This window comes from Mixophyes fleayi, chromosome 5 (genome assembly GCF_038048845.1).
Source record: "Mixophyes fleayi isolate aMixFle1 chromosome 5, aMixFle1.hap1, whole genome shotgun sequence".
Classification (NCBI taxonomy): Eukaryota; Metazoa; Chordata; class Amphibia; order Anura; family Limnodynastidae; genus Mixophyes; species Mixophyes fleayi.
This window is the reverse complement of record NC_134406.1, coordinates 41,345,335-41,370,310: the sequence shown is the minus strand read 5'-3', so window position 1 is coordinate 41,370,310 and position 24,976 is coordinate 41,345,335. Positions and strand designations below refer to the sequence as shown.

Sequence of the window (24,976 nt, the reverse complement as noted above, 5' to 3'; positions counted from 1 at the left end):
AAATAAACATTAGGAATCGATCCAAGACCCAATAATTTAATTAGGTCCTTTATATTCAGTGGCTACATTGTATAGTATGGATAATCTTGTTGTCGAATTCAAACTTTGCAATCAAATTCACTCAGCAATGTTCGCTGTTCACATTTAAAAAAGTAACAACCAAAAGTTTGAAATCAACAAATAATTTAAGCTGTTCTATTGATTATCCTAGTTCAGAACTGTACAGTAGTTGCATTTCCAGCGCTAGTTAAATTTGTAGATTTAATTTCCGGTCATTTGAATTATCAGTTGTGCATCATTTCAGCAACTTCCACTCCACAGCTGAATATTATACTTTAAGGTTTTTATGCTTTTTTTCCTGCTTTTTTGAAGTTAAAATAACTTAATGAAGTAGATTTTTATGTATCTGTATGTTAAGTGTACACAACTGAAAACAGACAATGAAGAAAAAAAGAGTTTTTAACAAAATTGCATAATGCAGAAATAAATAATTGAAATAACTACATTAAAAATGATTTGCATTCGCTGTAGTATTATGCAGTTTTGGCACTCGGCAGAAAGGTATTAGGTCTACAGTGACTGCATTTAGAAAGCAATTTGCAGGATTGTGGTTCCTTTTGCTGGTTTGAAAAGCAGTGATAATTAATATGTTTTTTTGCAGCTGACAGGCGAACAAAAACAATAATTGAACGGTACCATTTTACCCACAAGGCAAGATGATAATTAGAGGTTTAACAGACAGTTCGGATTTAATCTGAACAGTAGAAGCTTCTGTGCTTTTCATTGCTTGGGAACCTAGAAAAAGGTTTTCTTAGAGAAAGGAAAATATGAAGGCAGAACACATACTAGGCATTACTGTTTGCTTAGCCTATTACACTTTGCAAATGATATGGCTATTATAAGCACTGGTGGCTATCAGTGCATGATGGTATATGAGCATGGTGCCTCTGCGCTATCATAGTAGCAGGGATATCACACCAATCAGTAGACACACTAATTTTAAAGGGATAGAGTGGTGAGACTGGTTTCTGTCTGGTCTGGTTCTCACTCATTCCTGAACTGTCTCAGTGAAAGAGACAGATCTTACAGTAACAGGATTCTCACACTAGTCATGGACACACTAACTGTTCAGGGAATAAAGCAACGAGACTGACTTGTGCTCTGTCCCATTCTCACACTTTTCTCTATGTGCACTGTATCAGTAGAGAGAACAAGTCACTCAGGAACAGACAGAGCAATATAAAGCATACTTGCCTACTTTTAAGCAGTGCAGTCCGGGAGAGGGGCGTGATGAGAGGGTGGGAGGGGGCGGTGCGCGGTCAATTGCGTCATTTTGGCCATGTCCCCCGCAACGAAAATTACATTTTGTCACGTGGGGAGGGACCAAAATGACGCAGTTCACTGAGAATCGCATTATTTTGGCCAGGGAATTGCGAGATGCGGGAGACCTGACCTGCCTGCTCTGCTGATGGCTGTTAGGGAGAGAAGTCTCCCCTTCTAGTTGTTAACACAGCCAAGCAGAATTCCGCGGTCAGGGTCTCTCCACATTGATGTTCAAAATATAGGATACCAAATTCCTAACGCGTTTCATCAGTAGAAGTCTGGCTTTTTCAAAAATCTTAAACGCATGATAACACTCCGTACCTAGGCAAAATTTGCAGCTAACTCTAAATTAGCCTCTAATTGAATAAAGCAGAGGGTGCCACTACCAATGGATGACCCTGAAATCTCCAGATAGTCAGCAAATATGGGTTCCAGACAGAAGACAAACACCACAGTCAGCACACCACTTACATAGACCCCTACACTACTCAGGCATTCAGGCAGCAACACCACCAAGTAAACATTGGGGGCTCAATCCTAATAGGACCCTTTGCATCTCGATTCTATTGTAGCCTTCTATACTTATATACACTCTATGGGTTAGTGACTCCTATCTGGCTTCTCTGGTGAGCCAGTCCAACCGTTTAATGCAGGTAAAATATTGAATACTTGGCAGAATCTGAGATGTTTGAAGTTATATTTACATTATGAAAGCCATGGTTCTCTGTTACATTACATTTCAAGTTGCAAGAAGCTCCCTGTTCAGTACTGGAAAACAGGAAGGCTTTAACAAAGTGGGGGGTCATGTTGATTTGGCCGTGAGACGTAACAGCAAAATGGGCTGTTTACAACTGCACACATGCAGTAGACTAATCTTTGAGTCTGCTTTCAGACCGATGTTTCCCCCCTTTGCTCCTTTCTAAGCATAGAGAGGTGGAACGGCTGAGGCAGTAGGTGGGTAGGCATAGGACAGTCAACATGCTACTAATACTCGTATCCATTCTCTCATCATCTCCTGTCTTGACTACTGCAACCTCCTGCTATCTGGCATTCCTGACACCCATATATCCACACTTCAATCCATCCTAAATGCTGCTGCAAGACTTATCTTCCTCTCTCACCGCTCCACATCTGCTGCACCACTTTGTAAATCCCTACACTGGCTCCTGTGTCTTACAGAATCCAATTCAGATTACTCACCCTTGCCTACAAAGCCCTCAACAACACTACCCCTGCATACATCTCAAATCTCATATCAAAATATTCTCCCTCCCAGCCACTTAGATCAACGTCTGACCTGCTCCTTGTCTCTGGTAACCACCTTTCACTCCCGCATACAAGACTTCTTCCATGCTGCTCCCCACTTATGGAATTTCTTACCACGCCCAATCAGACTTTCCCAAAGACATCAAATCTATGGACATTTTCTAAAAACCCATCTCTTTTTTAAAGCTTACCATATCCCTGATGATATTATTCACACTAATACACCCTCACAGTTGTCCTAATTTCCACTCTAAGCCACATTCACTCCTGTTGTTTCAGCTGTGCCCTCTTCCACTTAGAATGTAAGTTCTCTAATGAGCAGGGTCCTCTACCCTTTGTTTTCATGTCTGCATTTATTTTGTCTGTCTTGTATGTCCTTGTTTTATGTATGTCCTGTTTTCCCTACTATACGGCGCTGTGGAGCACTGTAGCATTACAAATCTACGATAAAAATAATAATAAAAAATGTGTGTTAACACTCCGTACATACTATGCTAAATGGGAAGTAGTTAGAGATTTGCCTCCATCTGGTGTAAGGTCCGACAAAATTTATACAATTTATGTACTATTCTGAGTTATGCGTATAGTAAAATACATGACACAATTTACACTTACGTAGTAAGTTTACATAAGGCCCAGTAAGTCTGGTGTGCATATTAAAGAAAAGTTAAAATAATTTCATTTTTGATAAGTTCCTCAAACTTTTGTACATATACTATACTTGTGATTGTTACTAGTACCTCTTGTATTTTAGGCTTATAAATAATAATAATAATAATAATAATAATAATAAAAAATGATCTCATCAACTTTCCTCTAATTAATCCCACTTCCATATAATATCCTTTTATTTCAAGGAGTTTTCACTTTAAGCTAATAACAACTTGTCAAAAAGCATCAGGGTTATCTACTTTTAAGCAATAAATATCTTACAGGTAATTCACATATCTTTAGTTCTGAAACTTTCAGCAAAAATTTACATAACTACTCGTGACTGTAGCTTGTACCTTTTGTATTTTAAGTTTTATCATTCTTCAAAACAAGAGATTAAATAAACCTCAACATATTTTAGTATTATAATATTCATAAAACATTAATTTAAAAATAAGCTAATAAATGCTACTAATTCTACAAATAATAATAATAATAATAATAATAATAATAATAATAAAAAGCAGTATATTCACAACTCAGCTCAAATTAATTATACTTCCATGTTAAATTCAATTTTTCTTCAAGGAGTTGACACTTAATGCTATTAAGGTCTTGGGTTATACAGAAAGAACTATTTGTCAAAATGTTCCAGGTTGATCTACATTTAAAAAAATTGGTTTCAGGGGGATTTATCATTTTGTGATGAATTTGGGTTTATTTTTACATTAGTTTTGTCCCAGTTATGCAGCTGGAAATATTTAATAAATAGTATTATATATTGCATTAGATATTGTTGTTGCTGTTATTAGTATTAACACTTATGTAACAAAGGGTAGAAACAAAAATGCAGAATGCTGTATTGTTTTTGTTCAGCATATTTTGCAGCGCTATACAAAATTTGTTTAAAAATAATACATGCGCTACATGAATAATACAAATTATATATTTCATGCATCTAAACAATTCTGGCCCCCTAAATATGACTAATAATGCTAAATTTTAGATCAGCACTCTCAGTTTCATTGGCTTTTTTAGAATGTAAAACAAGACGAGTGCTGAATGGACAATAGAAATGAATGTGACAAGGTGGACCAATAGGTATCTACAAGCTCTATAATAGCAGCTTCCTACTGGTCTACGTGGGGACACTCCCACAGGCTGTCCGCGCAGTACCTACTATTCCCAGTATACGACAGCAATGCTGGAGCCCTAAGAAAACTAATACAGCATGCAGTTCCCGGTGCTCCACTAAGGGGAAGCTTAATTAAACCTGAACATTTAGACAAGTGTAGGTTGACGCTTCTGCTTTTTACTATGTTATGAAAAACCAAATATATTATGCAATTTATACTACCCCTATTTTCAACATTTTTGTAGTTGTTTATTTAAAATCAAAGTTTTTAAATTTTTAACTACTTTGGACTCCCCCACCATACTATTTTCAGTAGACATGCCTATTATTTCTGGCAAAAAAAAAATGTAACAAATTTACTAATTGAAGTGCTAAAAGAAAAGTTACTATCAATCATTTTCCTTATTTAATCACTGGCTGTAGATGGTCTATATAATTCCTGTCTGTATGTAGTGTAACATTACAACTGTTTTGGAAAGGAACTAGGGCCTTATTACAGTATTATGAATTATGTATTTAATTCTATAATTTTTGGCACTTCAATAGATTCAGCCAACAATCAACTTTTTGAACTGCGGTTCATTGGTTTGCTCTTAAGCCTTGCTCCCATATTGTGGTTTAGATGGTTTTGTTGGTTTGATGTAGGCGATATATTGAAATGAGAAACAAAAATGCAGAATGCTGTATTGTTTTTGTTCATTTCTATTTAACATGTGGGAAGTGCAGTGTTCATATATTGTCCCTATTGCCATCGCCATTTCATAACAGATGTCACATGGTCTTAGGCATGGAGCCCCACTGAGGCTGGACCCTTATACCAGGGGCATACTTAGCTCACATCCTTTACACCCCAAAAGTGCTGAAACGTCCACTAGCTACAAAATGTGCATAGAAATATCTGTAGTTCTACCAGTAATGTCACAACACAATTGTGACAAAAAAAATATGTGCGTATGGTCCACAAATTGTCTTCAGTGATAATTGAAAAGCCTTTGTGCTCTTAGTCATTGGTTCGTTCATAGCTGTTCTTAAATAATAATGACAACGAGAGACATTGGGGCTGTCTTTATAACATGTCATTTTTGTGTTGGTAAATGTATTACATTGGTTTAAATGCACAATTGGAGTCCCATGGAAAGTGTAGGCTGAGGCCTGGTTTCTATGACCTCTGAGCAAAAGTCAGGTCCTTTTGGAACGAGAACAATGTTCCTTCTCCACCTCTTCAATGTTATTTAAATAAAACACGTCTTAGAAAGTGGAATCTTAATTTGTCCTGTAGGTGCATAACTAGGTGCATTCATGTGCCTAGACCAAACTCAAATGGAACAACCGATACAACAAACTTCCACCCAAGTAGCAAACTCTTTCACCCCAGCAGACATCTCCATTTTGGCCTATGATGTCACAAAACAACATTTTCAGTACGATCTTTCGTTTTGCACTTTTGTAAATGGCCTTTACAATTCATCCCAACCTCAGATAAACTTACACGTTTTGATATTTCTCATTACTTCGGCTAACCTGGCATGGTCCTTCGATACCTAATGCTAAATCAGTGTTAAGGATTGAGGGAACATCACTCTTACTGATCAGTTGTGAAGAGGACTGAGATCTTCCTGGGCTCTAGCAGCAGTCGGTGTTCATGTGCAGACAGACCACCCTGCAGTTATTTGCTGAAATAAGTATTACTGGGTCTCTTATTTTAGCACCAGCATTGCAGCAGTTGCATTTTGTATTTTGAGCATTCTATTCTCCCCACCTGGAGACGTGTGGTTTGTTGGATAGGCGCTACCTATATTTCAGATTATTCTGTGCCGGTTGTCATAGTAACTCTTGAAGTAGCAAAGCATTAAATAGATATAACAGAGCACAAGAGCAAGAGAACAGGTGATTCTATAATTAGCAGAGGTGAATTCGGTGGAATGACTCATATATTGCTTCATACAGCTGCTCAGAATTGAACCTGGGAAAGAAACAGGATTGTTTCTAAATTTTACAAAATGATTTGGAAAGTGTTGGAGAAGAAAGTAAACAGATGAATTATATTGTAGTAGAATAATATTTTAGGATTTATATGGTTTTATTAAATTCCATCGCTTAGGAAATATTACTGAATTCTTTATAGATCTTGCTCAACAGAGGTTGAAGGGTGATGATTTGAGGAGTAAAGGCGGTACCCCTTAACAAAAAAAAAATGAGTTAATGTAAATTTCTTTTCCTTGGCGTCTATCCTCACCTTCCACCCATTTAATTGTCGTAAAACCTAGCAGCTTTTGTGTTATGTTTTCATAGCACTACAAGGTCTCTATCACAGGTTCTCCCATATTGCCATCCTACAGAGGTTCAGGATCATCAGCTTTTTGTAAAGATTTGGATTTTCACTGTTTTTATTTTAATTTCCATATATATGAGCACACATGAATCCTTTTGTGCTTGGACTATAAGAGCAATCTGGTGACCACCAAATTTTGGTGAGCTCACAGTATTGTGCCACAGTGTCCTAGTCTCCTCCATTCTACATCAACGTTAGGGTGGCTGGGTTTCAAATTGGTGGCACTCCAATTTGATATTGCAATAAGACCAATAAAAAACACAATGTACATCTTAATACGTTAACTGCATAACTTATCTTTACAATCAGAACTCCAGTTGCATACTTTGTATAACAGCCAGGAGAATTTTGAATGTACTTAGGGGGGAAATCAATTCCAGAAGAAGTTCCGTTGCAGTGATGAGATTCTGTGGGGTGTTCAGTACCTGAAAAATCACTGATTTTTGCTCGCACCTCTATGGGGCCTATTTATTAACTAACAGGGTTTTGCCCGGTTAATTATCACCCGTCATCTCAACGATGACAGATGCTTTTTGTCCCTCAATTATTAAAAAAAAAATCATCTCAGGACGATGCATTCGATAGGAGGCTGTCACAGCAATGACTCTACTTACCTTTAAACTCTGGTTACTATCGCAAAGTAGCTTTGCTCAATGGGAACTGCCCAGGCCACAATGGGAACTGCCCAGGCCACAATGGGAACTGCCCAGGCTACAATGGGGACTGCCCAGACCACAGTCCCCATTTAACATTATGGGGTTTAATGCAGTAATTTGCCTCCAATATCCCCATGCATTAGGCTGTTCTTAAATTACAATTTTATTTAAAAATGAATAAACCATGCAGAGAAAAGCAGTTTTTGCATGGTTTAGGGCTTCATAATTAGCCTCTATGTGCGACTTTTTAGGTACCCTAATACCAGGAAATAGGTACAGTCGCACATTGTGTGAAGCTCCTACGGGATCTCGCTCTGAATTGAATTCCCAACTTAGAGCTGAACCAGATTGTGCCATGACTCACTGAGCTCAGATGTGCTCACATTCACCAAACTGTTACACCAGTAGAATACAGCAAACAAAAGTGCAAGTGGAATGATCCCTACCATCCTCCTGTTAGTTGTGTGAGCACATTCTGCTAAAACGATGGGGAATTTTAAGACGATTGATAAGAAATAAATATAAACGTGTACAGGTGCCTGGAAGAAACTACCACTTTAACTCAATTAATTTGAAGGTTTTGGGGATAAACACTCTTAATAAGTAGTAAACTGATAGGGTAACATAGATAGGACTGATGGCCTTTACCTGGCATCAATATTCAGTATTTCTTTGTCAGTGCTGCAGTCCATCCTCGTGCTGCAATTAGTATTCATAATCTGTTCTAAGAAAGTATATCCGTTACCGAGCTTTAGCGGAGTAACTCCTAATTACCGTAAATATTGGCTTCAGGGCTTGAGTTATAGCAATAATATGGTCCAGATGATCTTAATTCCACTTTCAGTATATTCTGCATGTTTAAATCACAAGGTCACCCTTCCAATAATTTGCCGAATGCAAATAAGTTTAGACCTTAAAGCAGGGACATTTTTGCATTCAGAAAGCAATTTGTTATGTGTTTTGGTACTTTGTGCTGAATTTTGCTGGTTGCTAAATGACCTGTCGTCTTGTCCACATGTGCCTGCAGTTGCCTGCGCAATGACAAATTACTTGTATTTATTGCTTTTTATAATGAGCAGTGCTCTCTTTTAGAGTGGGGGGGGGGGGTTAGAGAGGGGGCTCTCACAATGTTTGCATCAAGCCGCAGTGGCTAGACATTGATGATATATGCCAACTCATCAGCAACAGCATTGCCTAGGGCATTGTAGAAAATTGCTACAAATATAAAATACACATGCTGCAAAACATCAAATACACATGATAAATATCATACATCAGACAAAGACATGGGCGTCCATCACATGCCCTGTGGGGGCACAATGCAACCTGCCAAGCAGACCTAGATTTGTGCAAAAGGCTGCATATACCTAGGCCTTGGATGGCAGGACTGCAGGGGTGACAGGCTATCCCTGCTTATACTCTTATTTTTTTTTCTTATGTATGTTTGCAAGCATTAAAAAAATGATCATAATTTTATCTACTAGTATCACTGGAAATGATAACTGCTTATTTTGTTCAATGACTATTTTTTGTATAAAGATGAGGGGGCCGATGTAGAGTGAGACATACACTAGTTTGCGTAGCATATCTTGAGTGAAATCGCTTTACGGATGCCCAGAAAATGTGCGCACGTATATGTGCCTGTGTAGAGGTGCGATCCTGGCAATTACACTTACCTGCGCCTAGACAGGTGATACGGGGAAAGAACGGAATGTTCTATCATTGGCAATATACAATAAAGATTTGTTTAGAATTCCGATGCCCCCCTGCCCCCCGGGCCAGCTCGCCCCTGGGGACTGAGAACGTGTATAGGGACTGAGGGCATGTATAGAGACTGAGGGCATGTGGGGAGACTGGGGGCATGTATAGAGACTGCGGGCATGTATAGGGACTGAGGGCATGTATAGGGACTGGGGGCATGTGCGGAGAATGATGACATATATGGGGCATATAGGGAGGTCTCTGATAGGCATATAAGGGACATATGGGGAGGTCTGACGGAATGTGACGTGGCTAATGGGCATGTAAGTGACATGTAGGAATATCTGATGGCATGCAAAGAGGTCTGTTATTATTTTCTTTTAAACTTAACAAGATATGATAAATGATGTTATATTTGTAATGTATGTGTATATGGTATGTATGTGTGTGTTTATATGTATATATATATGTATATGGAAACACATGTAAAAGTTAAAGTTGGCTCTTCATGGAATCTATCAATATTTTGTGGCTCTTAGTCTCTGACTGGTTGGCTACCCCTGGTATACTGGGTCCCATGCAAACCAACAGTTACAGAAAGTGTAGCATAAAGGGAGATTATAGCAAACCACAGTGCTATGTAGTCACTTACTACACAATTTCCAGTACTTTCGAAAGAGAATGAAAGCATCAAAACAATATTATGCCAATATATTCATTATTACTATTGTTTAAGAATATGACGAACAACGAGTCACTGTGCTTATATGTATTCCCTAGACTGATATGAAAATAAAAATACTGGAATACACAAGAATGTGCCTAGAATAGGTAAAGTAGGTGAAGACTGATTACTCTGAAATGAGCAGTCATGGATTTGAGCAACTGTAGCAGGAGTTGTACCAATGCAAACAGTCTTATTCTTTTAGCACTGGGGGGCTTGTCACCTGGAACAATCCTGCCCTTATACAAGCTCTGTATATGTAGGATAACTTTTTTTGGTGCATTGTACTAAAGATAAGGAACACGTTTTGTCCTCACACAATTGCTTGTTTGTATATTCACACTCACTGTACTGCACTGCCTGCAGGCAACCACAATGCAGCACTTTAGTAAAAGTTCTCTATTGATAAAGGTCATCTGTTATGAAATGCTAATTGGCACAGGAAACAATTTCTATGTAATAGAATATTTCATTGAGTAATTTGATGTACTGTCGATTACTGATCCCCTTTATGGAGATGTACACCTGCTAAATCAGTAAATTAAAATACACCTAGATATAGGGATTGTATCACGTAGCCTAACTAAATTTTATATTTTTTTACATTTTGTGCAGATAGCTGATAAATGAAGTCTCTTATACTAACGTCATATTTAGGTGCAAAATTTGAACTAAACCGTATCAATCAATCAATCAATCAATCAATCAAGACACTTGCTTTCATTGTCTAAATATACAGATAAAAACTAATTGCTGATTGGTTGCTGTGGATCAGTGCAAATTCTGCACCTAAATGAAATGTCAGTAAACGAGTCATAGTACCTTCTTGAATAAATTTGAGTATTTCCCTCAAGCTCTACTTTCGTACACTGATTGGGCAGCACGGTGGCTTAGTGGTTAGCACTTCTGCCTCACACCACTGGGGTAATAAGTTTGATTCCTGACCATGGCCTTATCTGTGTGAAGTTTGTATGATGCCCCAGTGTTTGCGTGGGTTTCCTCCAGGTGCTCCGGTTTCCTCCCACACTCCAAAAACATGCTAGTAAGTTAATTGGCTGCTAACAAATTGACCCTAGTGTGTGTCTCTGTCTGTGTATATTAGGGAATTTAGAATTTAAGCTCCAATGGGGTAGGGACTGATGTGAGTGAGTTCCTTGTACAGCGCTGCGTAATTAGTGGTGCTATATAAATAGCTGATGATGATTAGACCGTATCACACATTAGTTCAATCCATTAACTTCACTGGGCAGTGACTCTGCTAACCCAATAACTCTTGTATACATATATAAACGTAATATCTTTAATGTATTAAACAGATAGGACTGCTCGAGTTAAATGTATTATGTGGATGGATTTTTTTTTTTTTTTTTTACAATGTGTTTCTTTTAAAAATAAATGAAAATGCAAATGTTATTTTGCCATCTTTTGTCACGGCTAAAATTAGATGAAAATTGGAAAATCAAAATTCTGTTCAAGAGCGAGCCTTTGGTACATTAGTAGAAAATGAATTAATCATGATTAATGTTATTACAATGAACACCAAATGAATTCATAATGACTGGGCACCTGTTTTAAAATGTGTTCATTTTTCTATGTCTTTCACGTTGCTAATGACATTTATGTCTTGATTCCCAAAGGAAAACACACATACAAGGGTTTCCATCTTAGATTAGTAAAATGTTGGCCCTTACTAGAGTAATCTCTTTACAGCTAGTTCTCACTGACGTCAGAATGTGGCAAACATGGCAATACAGGTCATTTAAATCACATTTTCTTATGTACAAATGAGCCTATGTAACCATACGGCACATTTATAAGTGCATGCTTACATTCCATGTTTGTCATGATCCTTTTTTTAGCCTATGTTTAATCCGTGACAAAATTATGCATGTCTGCAGATCCACAAATGTCACCTCAAAGTTCAGCCTACCATCACATTTGGATCATACCAATATGATGTGAGCTTTCCCCTTTTTTGACAGAATGTAGTGCTTGTTGTTGGTCCCTCATTTAAATTTTGCTATCATAATTAGCTCATGAAAATAAAGGTACATCAGTGCTACCTTTATTTCGTTTGTCCCCTTTTTGCATTTTAAGATTTCACTTACAGATAGTAATGCAATTTGCTATAAAAACCCCCATATGAGATTTCTATTTCGCTTCCAAGTCATTTGAATATTTTCTCCCACAAAATCAAACATTGTTTCTGCATTTTACAAACAAATGTGTATTGCATGTATGGTGCATTCGGTCTGGAACATCCATGTTCAAACCATCATGCTATGCAATAACTGGCTCATCTCAGAGCAGATGCCATCTTGTCGCATGAATCTATGTACGTGTCTGTATAAACAAGATCAGTGATGGGGAAGAAAGGTGCAGATGGCTTAGCACATTGGCAAATTACCCCTAATACATTTCACAGCTGTTCACAGTTGTTCACTGTATGTCTCTGCTTCATTCCTCAATCCACCATCTCAGTTACTGAGGTCAGAGATTACAGTGCCCACTAAACTCTCAATGGAATGACCCAAACCCCCTCCTAGTCTCACCTGAGCCCCATTCCCATGTATGAACTTTTCTTCAGGGGCTCAGTGACTATGCCTACCAGCATCCCTGATAATAAACTTGGGACAACATAGACCACATTGTAGATCCACCCTAAAATAAACCCAGATCTTGTTAGAATGCACCTCTTTTTGGCTGTTGCCCGGTATATGTCCTGGATTTCTAGTTAATTAATGGGCTGCATACTCAGAATATTGCAATATGGCTGCCTCTATGTGCATCTAGGCAGTAGGTGGCCTTTAAATAATATTTTTGGAACCTCAATTGTAGTTGTATAACAATCTTTGGGGTGTATTTGATAATAACTGGCGATATCGCCATTACCTATTTACATCTGAGCAATACTGACAGGAGCAAACGTAGGATTTGTAGAGGGGGGTTTCCACACCACGCCGCCATTGGACGTGACCAGCATGCATGGGGGCATGGCTCTAATTTTAGACAGTGCTTGGCTGCTCTCCAACTCTTCCTTTCCCCATAATATACATGGGCAATGCTGCGTGGACTACTGTTAGGTGCATGCAGCTCTCCCTTTTCAAGCAGAGCCGTGTGAAACGGGGGCAGGGTCCAGCCACCTCAATTATACAGTGTCCCAGACTTGGAGGGGAGTTTCCAGGCACTAGGAAACCCCCCACCCCCTCGGTTTGCTTATGACTGACCCACTGATACGGAATGATCCCTTGATGTTTAGAGCAAAGCCATATCTTTGGGAACAACACCCGATTTCGCCAGAGATAGGACTTCCGCCCTATAATAATTAAACCCGTTAATCCCTGACCGGTGCAGGAGAGAGAACTGAGGAACCAACCATTACAAACATCAGTCAGGGTAGGTGTATATTTTATAATGCAGAGCTAGATTACTTGAGGTGAACGCTCAATGCAACTCTGTTATTTTAGATATAGTATAGAGAATAAGCACAAGTATTGTGCATTACTCAAAGCATATTAAACAACAAAGTAGTCAAAATATACTGACTGTATTGTCAGTGATAAAAGAAAAATGTCCAGGGACAGATCCTTATAGAGCAGAGAGGTCCCTGCAGGTCCCTTCCATGCAGTCCTGTGTCATTGGCAGTTAATGAGTCAATGTGCCTAATTACCTATGCATAAAAGATAACAGTTCTAGAACGAGGTGTGATTATGAAATAGTCATAGGAGTGTTGAATATTGCTGTGAAAATTACATTTGGTTGTGAACATTTAAAAGAAAATAGTGTTTTGTCAGACTGACCTTTCTGTGTGCAACTTCCATTTTCATTTCTGTATCCTGTAAGGCAAAATGCAAACAATGTATAAATGTAAATAGAAATGTGTGCATAATTGATACATTTTACTGTTCATAATTACAAATTGTAGTCCAAGGGTTATGCAGAGTCATGCTGATTGCTGTAACCCATAGCAACCAATCAGATTCTTTTACTTTTCTAGTGAGTGCAAATAAATGATTTGTTGCTATAGTTAACAGCAAAGTTATTATATAATCCCTTGAAGAGGCATTAATCAGGAACATATCTAGCATTGAAGGGGGCTACCTTTCCCAGATTTAACACTTAAGACACGAGGCAATTGTGTTAAAAAAAGAACTAAAAAAAACCAACAATACAACTTTCTTAAAAATCACCCTGTGTCTATTTAATACTGTATTTTTGTAAATAAAAAAACAAACTGGCTGAAAATGATGTTTAGTCCAGACTATTACAGACACACTTCGGAATAAAAATTCTCACCAGACAGATTGGTGTGAAAAGGGGTGACATTCACAGCGATTTGCGGAGTTTATGAAGGGCAAACTACATTACTCTGGTGGATGGCAGCTATACAATAGCCTCTGAGCCCTACCATGTCTCTGAGGATAATCTTGGCCCTCTTGTTAAGTTGTTACAATAGGAGTTTAGTACAAATGCTGTGCTGCTGCAAATATTTGCATATGCTCATTATAATATAGATGATCTTGTTGTCAATGGGATAACTGCATTGGTGCTAAATGAGCAAAATTGATCACTTGCCCCCCAGGCAAGGGACAAATCTACATTATCATTTACATAGTTTCTTACTGCAATATTTTTATAACATTTCACATATGAATACCTTTTAAAGTTGATGGAGTAGTACCATCACGGCTATACTGTGCTTCATGAATATATTATCTATTTATGACAAGTTGACCCCTGCTGTGTATCCACCTCCTCCTCTCAGTGACAGATGTCCTTGCGACTTCCCTAGGGAGAGTCGCCAAAAGTCCCAGGGAGAGATGAACTGAACCCAGACACCTGTCACGTCACTGAGTGGTGAATTATGGACTGTGCAATTAAATAAGAGTTTTCTTGTGTACGCCCCCCCAACCCAGAAGATGAAAAAGGAACTGATTGAATCAAGAACATGTTTATCAATACACGTGCTGTAAAACTGTGATACTTATCTAGAATTATGAACACTGACCAGCTGAATAGAGGCTCAGTTTATATGGAGTTTATATTGTTTCAGTCTGAGAGTGTTTGCATTTTTTGACGCATATTGTATAACAGTCTGTAGATTGTGGAATATTTTCTAGCAAAGAGCAAATGTTCACAAACCAACTCATGATTAGTTAGATTTGATTTATCTAGTGCATGGTTAGACAATGAAAGCAATATGTGTTACATGCTGGGCCATTTAAAACTAGAGATGGGTGGGTCCGGTTCTCCGAGAACCGAACCCACCCGAACTTTGGGTATCCGAGTACCGAGCTGAGCAGCTCTCCGCCCGTTCCGAATCCAAATCGAGGCCGAACGTCATTGTGACGTCGTCGGATCTTGGGGCTCGGTTCTCGCGATACTTCAACTTTATAAATACACGCCTCCACAGCAATCCATCGCCATTTGACAGAGGGAGAGAGCAGGGTGTAGTCATAGGCTAATTAGAGCAGGGACAGAGAATACAATATTGTTCTTGCAATTGCTCTAACCAAAATCGCTAGTGCAGAGAGGAGGATAGAGGTTTATTATTTTTTCTTCATATTTGGCACTCCCCAGCGCTTTTGGGGTGTCCCCCATAATTGTGCATAAATATTTCTGGCTGTCAAAAGTCATATCTGTCAGCAGTATCTACTAAATAATTTTTAGCACTCCTCAGTGCTTTTGGGGTGTCCTCCCTAATTGTGCATTAATATTTCTGGCTGTCAAAAGTCATATCTGTCAGCAGTATCTACTAAATAATTTTTAGCACTCCTCAGTGCTTTTGGGGTGTCCTCCCTAATTGTGCATTAAAATTTCTGGCTGTCAAAAGTCATATCTGTCAGCAGTATCTACTAAATAATTTTTAGCACTCCTCAGTGCTTTTGGGGTGTCCTCCCTAATTGTGCATTAATATTTCTGGCTGTCAAAAGTCATATCTGTCAGCAGTATCTACTAAATAATTTTTAGCACTCTTCAGTGCTTTTGGGGTGTCCTCCCTAATTGTGCATTAATATTTCTGGCTGTCAAAAGTCATAACTGTCAGCAGTATCTACTAAATAATTTTTAGCACTCCTCAGTGCTTTTGGGGTGTCCTCCCTAATTGTGCATTAATATTTCTGGCTGTCAAAAGTCATATCTGTCAGCAGTATCTACTAAATAATTTTTAGCACTCTTCAGTGCTTTTGGGGTGTCCTCCCTAATTGTGCATTAATATTTCTGGCTGTCAAAAGTCATATCTGTCAGCAGTATCTACTAAATAATTTTTAGCACTCCTCAGTGCTTTTGGGGTGTCCTCCCTAATTGTGCATTAATATTTCTGGCTGTCAAAAGTCATAACTGTCAGCAGTATCTACTAAATAATTTTTAGCACTCCTCAGTGCTTTTGGGGTGTCCTCACTAATTGTGCATTAATAATTCTGGCTGTCAAAAGTCATATCTGTCAGCAGTATCTACTAAATAATTTTTAGCACTCCTCAGTGCTTTTGGGGTGTCCTCCCTAATTGTGCATTAATATTTCTGGCTGTCAAAAGTCATATCTGTCAGCAGTATCTACTAAATAATTTTTAGCACTCCTCAGTGCTTTTGGGGTGTCTTCCCTAATTGTGCATTAATATTTCTGGCTGTCAAAAGTCATATCTGTCAGCAGTATCTACTAAATAATTTTTAGCACTCCTCAGTGCTTTTGGGGTGTCCTCCCTAATTGTGCATTAATATTTCTGGCTGTCAAAAGTCATATCTGTCAGCAGTATCTACTAAATAATTTTTAGCACTCCTCAGTGCTTTTGGGGTGTCCTCCCTAATTGTGCATTAATATTTCTGGCTGTCAAAAGTCATATCTGTCAGCAGTATCTACTAAATAATTTTTAGCACTCCTCAGTGCTTTTGGGGTGTCCTCCCTAATTGTGCATTAATATTTCTGGCTGTCAAAAGTCATATCTGTCAGCAGTATCTACTAAATAATTTTTAGCACTCCTCAGTGCTTTTGGGGTGTCCTCCCTAATTGTGCATTAATATTTCTGGCTGTCAAAAGTCATATCTGTCAGCAGTATCTACTAAATAATTTTTAGCACTCCCCAGTGGTTTGCGCTCAGAATGGATTCAAAGCAGTCCACATATGATCTGAATGAGCAACCAGGTTCTGTCACCAGTCCTGATGTTAGTGTTCCCAGTACGTCATCTGGCCAAGGCGATGTCAAACAACAGAGTGTTTTCAAATTAGTGCAAAAAACAAAAACCAAAAATTTTTTTACTGTATTGAAGCGAAAAAGAAGTGTTACTGAGCAAAAGTTAAGTGACGATAAAAAAAAAATTGCAAGCATGCCATTCTACACACGCAGTGGCAAAGAGAGAATGAGGCCTTCACCTTTGGCTATTAGTGGCAGATCACAAAAAGTTACCCAGCCTACAATTGGTGCACAACTACTGTTATGCGTCAAAGCCGAGCTGCAAGATAACAGTGAGGCATTACAGGAGAATATTTGCTCTGATTCACAAATGACAACAATCCCTGTGGAGAGTCCATCCAACAGTGGGATGTCTAATCGTGAGCATTCTGCTGATGTGTGCCTTAATAGCCCGAGTGTAGCCGTGATACCCAAATTGAGGATGCCACTTTGGAATTAGAAGAGGATGAGGGGGAGATTTGTGTAGGCGACGAGGGCGCTAATGATGATGTTGATGATTATGATGCAGACAGATACCAAATTGCCTTTCTCAATTTCTATTTATATTCTAGATTATATAACGGCTGAATAATTTTCTATTTTACTCCTAGTGGAGAGAGGATCTGATGCAGACAGATACCAAACTGCCTTTGTCCATTTCAATTTATATTGTACAGTATATAACGGCTGAATTTATTAGTATTTTATACAAGTGGAGGGGGGCCTAGAGAGACAGAAACCAAACTGGCTTTCTCCATGTCAATTAATATTGTACAGTCTATAACGGCTGGATTTTTTGGTATTTTATACAAGTGGAGGGGGGCCTAGAGAGACAGAAACCAAACTGGCTTTCTCCATGTCAATTAATATTGTACAGTCTATAATGGCTGAATTTTTTGTTTTTTTAAAAAAGTGTAGGGGGGCCTATAGAGACAGAAAGCAAACTGTCTTTTTCCATTTCTTTACATATTTAACTATAAGTGTAGGCTGTAATATAGATTCAAAGACGATGGCTGCATTGCCAATATGCATAGATGGAGAGGAAGACAATCTGTTTTGTATGTAGAATAAATGAAGGCCTACCAACGAAGAATTAAACAGTTTTTTTGGATGATTTATTACCTCAACAATTAGATTACTTATCTCTAAAACAGTTGGAGCACAAAATTGGGTTATTTTAGGCCCAAAAACATGTATTTTCCAACAAAATAGCAAAACAAAACCAAACAAAACCAAAACCAAAACCAAAACACGCAATGGCGGTTTTGCAAAACCAAAACCAAAACCAAAACACGACGGTAATCCAGATCCAAAACCGAATCCAAAACCAAAACACGGGGGTCAGTGACCATCTCTATTTAAAACACACCTGCCTACTTTATGACACTATATACGTCAGTCGTGATTCACATCCAGGGACGGACCTGGATTATTATTATTATTTTTTTTTGGGGGGGGATTTGCATAACCACACCCCTCCTTCACTCTGATTGGTTATCCCTGAATTGCCCTACCCCCTTCTTCCTGATGATCAGACCTCTCAGCAGTAATATTAAAGTATGAAAAGTGCTGCCCCAATCGCCCCCCTCTGGATCCGCCAGTGATCACATCACCAAGGTCCGCCTTGCCCCACTTACAAGAGGAGAGGCTAGGCCTGGTTGGGTAGTCTACACTCCTGGGAGTCCAAGGAGATTCTATGAAATTCATGAGTTTCCCAGACTTAACGGGAGTGTAGGCAAATATGATTTAAGGATAGGAGCAAATCCAACTAAAGGTGCATATTTGCACCTGGACAAACCATGCTGCGATGGAAGGGTAACAAATGCATTTTTTTTTGTATGCAGAGGAAATACAGGCTGCTTTCGCATGTAGCACAAAAACACTGCGTAGCTTTTTTACACTGCAAAGTACAGTTCAGCTAGTGTGCACCCCCCCAGTCTGTCTCTACTTTTTAAATTTGCCCCATTCCCTGCAGTGTAACATGATTTTGCCAAGGTACAAAATTATACCTTCTAGTTGGATTTACCCCTAATCCTCCAATGTTAATAAATACCCCCTCCCCATTATCTTTTTAGTTAATATGCAAATCTGTTTAAAAACATGACAGAGATCAGAACCATCATGGTAAAATATTAGATATGTCTTATGAACTTTTTGTTGCTGAATAAAACATTTAAAAGCCCATGACTGTTAATTGTTTTGTATGAAATAGTTACTGGATAAGCCCAAGAAGTATTCCACCATTGTTCACATTAATTTGGCCAGTCAGAGCCCAGGTATATTAAAATTCATGTATAACACTTCATTTTATTTCTACTGAGTAAGCAACGTGGCAATTATAATCCTATTAATTACTTAAATATGCAAATTTGACAAATTAAGCTTTGTCCCAGTCTTAAAATGCTGGATAGTAAGGAGGAATACTGTATATTTCCTTCTAAGGTTCAAAATTGAACATCAAGGAATATTTTACAAAAGAGAACGACAAGTTACAGGGGTTCGAGCAGCGCACAGGAGGGTGAGACGTCAAATCAGAGCTTAATGAGAAGCTAGCTGTGCTGGCTTCTACCCAGCTGTTGTAGAGCAAGGAAACTGCAGAGAGTGCAGGCCCACCAGACTTGTGCAGCATCACGGGGGGAGGTGAATGCTATTATTTCACTTTAGTTCATTTATTTAATATTATGTTCAGCTTTTTTAACCCATTTTAAGGGGGATGTTCTATTAACATTGAAGTACTGCAGGATCCTCGCGCCATGTTCTCCTGTGCGCCCCTCCAGTACTAAATGCAAGCAATAATAAGCGAAGATTTCTAGCCTCATGGTTGTATCTCCCTCTATCCTCTCTATCCATTAAATTCCATTACAAGCCTGCAAATATTTTACCTCCAGAAAGAGTATGAAAAAAGCAATTACAAAACTGTGTCCATAGCTCTAACATTGTTCATAATTACACTGTCCAAAATGTAATTAAGTTTAATTAAAACATCATCACGTCCCTTGATTCAGTGGTAGTAACAGAGTGGCAAAATTTTTGAAAGCGTAAAAAACATTACCTTATAATTTAACTGATTATAGAGTTATAAGCAATATTGTATAGTAATAATATTCCACTCTGCAGTTTGGGATAATAAAGGAAGTATATTACAGTTTAAAACAAAGGCATATGCAGTAATGGTCTACTTGAAGCAAAAAAAGAAATGACATCATCAACATCATCATCAACATTTATTTATATAGCGCCAGCAAATTCCGTAGCGCTTTACAATTGGGAACAAACATTAATAAGACAATACTGGGTAATACGTACAGACCGAGAGGTAAAGAGAACCCTGCTCGAAAGCTTACAATCTATAGGACAATGGGAGTTAGAAACACAAGGGCATGTGCTCAGGGCCGCCGAGAGGGGGGGGGAGCGGGTACTAATTACCCGGGCCCGGCATGTCAGGGGGCCCGGCCCGGGCCCTTGCGCTGCTGATTTTTTTTAATTTTTTAATTTTTTTTTTCAAAACGTTTTTTCTCCTTTCCTTTTTTTTTTTTTTTTGGGGGGGGGGGGGGTGGGGGGGGCTCGGTCGTTGGTGGGGGGAGCAGGCTAGTTTAAAAAAAAAAACATACTCACCTGATCGCGGAGCCGGCATCCCTCCTCTCTGCTGCTCTGTGCTCTATTCAGACTGTCTGAATGCTGGGTGTGATGTCATCATGTCATGCCCAGCATTCAGTCAGTCTGGAGCAATGGAGCACAGAGCAGCAGAGAAGACCAAGAGAGGAGAAAAGGTAAGTGAAGGGAGGAAAACGAGGGGGGCACAGAGGGGTTAAAAAACGGGGGGGGGGGGGGGGCAGCATGACAGAGGGGTTAAAAAATGAGGGGGAGCACAAAGGGGTTAAAAAACGGGGGGGCAGCATGACAGAGGGGTTAAAAAATGAGGGGGCACAAAGGGGTTAAAAAACGGGGGGGCAGCATGACAGAGGGGTTAAAAAATAAGGGGGGGCACAGAGGGGTTAAAAAACGGGGAAGCAGCATGTCAGAGGAGTTAAAAACGGGGAAGCAGCATGTCAGAGGGGTTAAAAAATTAGGGGGAGCACAGAGGGGTTAAAAAACGGGAAAGCAGCATGTCAAAGGGGTTAAAAACGGGGAAGCAGCATGTCAGAGGGGTTAAAAAATGAGGGGGAGCACAGAGGGGTTAAAAAATGGGAAAGCAGCATGTCAGAGGGGTTAAAAAATGAGTGGGGGCACAGAGGGGTTAAAAAATGGGAAAGCAGCATGTCAGAGGGGTTAAAAATTGAGGGGGGAGCACAGAGGGGTTAAAAAACGGGAAAGCAGCATGTCAGAGGGGTTAAAAAATGAGAGGGGCACAGATGGGTTAAAAAATGGGAAAGCAGCATGTCAGAGGGGTTAAAAATTGAGGGGGGAGCACAGAGGGGTTAAAAAATGGGAAAGCAGCATGACAGAGGGGGTGAAAAAATGAGAGGGGCACAGATGGGTTAAAAAACGGGGCAGTATGGCACAGTGGGGTTAATAAACAGGGGTCAGCATGGCACAGTGGGGTTAAAAAATGGTGGGCAGCATGACACAGTGGGGTTACAAAGGGGGGGGGGAGGCATGGCACAGTGGGATTGAAAAAGGGGGGGAGCAGCATAGTATAGTCTGATGAAGGGGAGCCAGATGAAGGGGGCAAAAACAGCATGGAGGGCACAGTGTGATCATAAGGCATGGCGATGATGAAGGGGCACATTATTGTAATATTGGAGCTGGAGGAAGGCCTAATTATTAATCGTGGGTGCTATTGATTTAACGCTGGGGCTGGCTGTAATTTTCTAAATGTAGCCATTTTTTTTTCAAAATAGGTCCTTCAACATTTCTGGATCCGGACAAGCCACAACTAAAGAAAGCAGCAGCCACAGGTGGAGAAAGTGAGAAGAACAGGTAGGAGAGAGCAGCACAGTGTGTGAAATGTTGTGATTCTAGTAGGGACAATACCAATTTTTGGTGAATGTTGTGTCCAATGTAAGGTGTAGGCCAAGACTGAACTGTTTGTGTACACACTGCATTGTTTGTATACTACCCTGTGGTGGTAGATGTCCTGAAAGTCAGGAGTGCTTAAACATATGTGACGCTCCGGCGAATTGAGAGCCTAGTGGTTTTTATGTTAGCCACGCCCCAATGGCACGTTTGCCACGCCCCCAAATGCATGACCGCACCTCCCAAAATTTTTGCACTGCCGTTTGGCTAGCCACGCCCCTGAATATATGACCATATAACTAATCTTTTTTGCGCCGCCGTAAGGCGGCGCAAAAAAATTTTGGGGCTTACTTCACTATGAGGGGGGCCCCATGAATTTGTTGTACCCGGGCCCTGAATTCTTCTTGGCAGCCCTGCATGTGCTACATCATATTGCACAATGGACCAGCCAGACTGCAAAGGTAAAAGTATTGAGTGGGCTGTGTGTGTTGCAATGTTGGTCAGAGGGTTGTTGTCTTGCGTTAGCAGTGTAGAGGATGGCAATAGGGTAATCTAGGGAAATTAAGATGATGGTTAAGGAATATCATAACCTTGTCTGAAGAGGTGGGTTTTCAGTGAACGCTTGAAGGTTTGAAGACTAGAAGAAAGTCTTACTGTGCGTGGGAGGGAATTCCACAAAGTGGGTGCAGCCCAGAAAAAAACCTGTAACCGAGAATGGGAGGATGTGATGAGAGTGGAGGAGAGACGTAGATCTTGTGCAGAACGGAGGTGTCGATTAGGGTAGCCACTGTGAATGCAAAACAATAAGCACGTTCAGATTAGAGATGCTCAGGCTCGGTTCCTCGAGAACCGAACACACCCGAACTTAGGGGATCCAAGTACCGAGCCGGCTCAGTACTGTCACATGCCCTCGGAATTGAAAAGGAGGCAAAACGTCATTGTGACGTTGTCGATCTCGGATCTCGCGAGTTTTGAATTCCTTTTTAAGATCCAACATAGCGAGGGGTGGGAGGGAGGGCGGACCCCCATTTTTTCTTTTCTGCCACTGCTGTGCGCCAATGTGTCCTAGATGTGCTAGGAACTGCTGTGTGTTTGTGTCATTGCTCTGTCGCTTACCATCCAGCCAGGTCGCTGCAGTATTTGTCTGAAAGTGTATGAAAATAATATTGTGACCTGTGAGGTGGTCAAAATTTACTGAAAATGACTTGAAATTAGTGTTATTGAGGTTAATAATAATGTAGGAACAAAAAAAGAGCAAAATTATGTGATTTTAGCATATTTTAGGATTTTTTCTAAAAAATACAAAACCAAAACCAAAACACACGAGGGCGGTTTTGCCAAAACCAAAACACGAAGCTAATCCAGATCCAAAACCAAAACCAGTTCATGGGGGTCAGTGAGCATCTCTAGTTCAGATGTACATTGTACTGCCCCCTTTGTCTACTTAGGTTTTTATTAACCAGCTCCATATCAACCCTCAGCCCCAACTCCCAACAGCTCCCATCTGTATAATATAACTAGAAGTGGATGTGATACAACCCTTACTTAGCCCATGGCTAGGTGTTTAAAATACGTAACTAACCTACTATTAATAATATAATATGCAAAACATCAAAACAAGGATGTGTTGTAAACAGGGCACTGCCTTACATACCCGCTTCCTAAGCCTTTGCCTATACGGCCTTTTTACAACTGCGGGACTGACAGAAATATAATGATTACACAAATATATACAGGTTTTGTCTACTATTTCCAACAAAAATTTCAGACAGGCCCAGCCAAGATTTTTGTTTGTACATCCAAGTTCCCAATTATCTCTAAAGTGACCTGGCTCTTTGTAAACGTATAAGGTTTGAGCTAAGAGCTCATGAGAATTTTATCTGCTCTCATAAGAACAGCAATTTTTTGGGCAAAGCACCAAAAGATGAAGCTGTTCGGATACAAGGAAAATTGTGCTGGACACAACATCATGTATAGTGGAATAGTTTATAGTAAGGTGATCGTAATTGTGATCACTTTACTCACCGGTTCCTATGGCCAGGCAGAATTTGTGATGGAGAGAGGACAGAGATCCAAAGATCCCTCTACTGCAATGCTATCTCCATAGACTACAACGGTTAACGCCATCTACAGATATCGTTAGTTGTCGGGGTCAAACAATTTCAGAGCTTGATAAATACTGCATTATTGAAGTTCCCTTAGACTGGTTTTGCAAAGGATGAGGCTGGGATGAGGCTGGGACGGAGCAGAATTCATTCAGTAATCCCAATAACTGCAATTTTCGGGGCATCTTCGGAGGTTGATAAATAGTGTCTGTGTCTGGCACTGCACAAATTGAGATGCACAGTATAAAAGAGGAAAAGGGACATTTGGCTACAACATTGCATTTGGATGGTATCATTCCAGGGAAATATTAGAGAAAGGTGCAGTTTTGAAGAAGTAAAGCATTTAAAAACAAAACTTTAAGAACATAATTGTATGTATGGTCCCTAGCTCAGCTAAACCTGTATTACGTGTTTATTTACTTTGTTATATAAAAGAAAACCTATGTTCAAGAAATGGTGTTGACAAGACAGCAGGGGTGAATGTGTAGCTTGTCTATATGGTGTTAGTATGGTGTTAGTATGTTAAGAGATAATGAGAGAGGTGATGCTAATTATTGGCAATAAATTCATCATGTATTTTTTCTGAATTTGACAATGTCCCTAAACACATGAGACTCAGTATCATCATATCTCACAAATCAGCACTAAAGTGTCAAACTATTTAAGTGATATGCTGTGAGGTTGTAAATGTTAGCAAGTAATGTTAGAGAGCAATCGTATTACTGACACTTGTGTTCGTGTATGCACTGATCACACACTTGTGTTTGTATTTATTACATATATACGTGTGTGTGTGTGTGTGTGTAGGGGTGTGTATGTGTGTGTATGTGTGTGTGTGTGTGTGTGGGGGGGGGGGGGTGTATGTGTGTGTGTGTGTGTGTGTATGTATGTGTGTGTGCGACCTACTGGTCAAAGCTGTTTGGTGCTGGAATCGAGAGACCTGTTTGGGAACCTTTAGAGG

At 39.6% G+C, this 24,976-nt stretch overlaps 1 protein-coding gene across 3 annotated transcripts in view; it reads right to left on the bottom strand.

The window, feature by feature from the left end:
• The window catches only part of ADARB2 (adenosine deaminase RNA specific B2 (inactive)), a 501,356-nt gene that overhangs the window by 279,458 nt on the left and 196,922 nt on the right, over positions 1-24,976 (bottom strand). For 2 of the 3 annotated variants that reach the window (XM_075212079.1, XM_075212076.1), the window contains exon 2: positions 13,589-13,624. The exons of the other annotated variant lie outside the window; for it this stretch is intronic. Coding sequence is in view for 1 of the 2 variants with exons in the window: in XM_075212076.1 (XP_075068177.1) it covers positions 13,589-13,624 (36 nt within the window). In the remaining variant the exon portion in view is untranslated. The remainder of the gene's footprint in view (positions 1-13,588; positions 13,625-24,976) is intronic. 3 annotated transcript variants of the gene reach the window in all.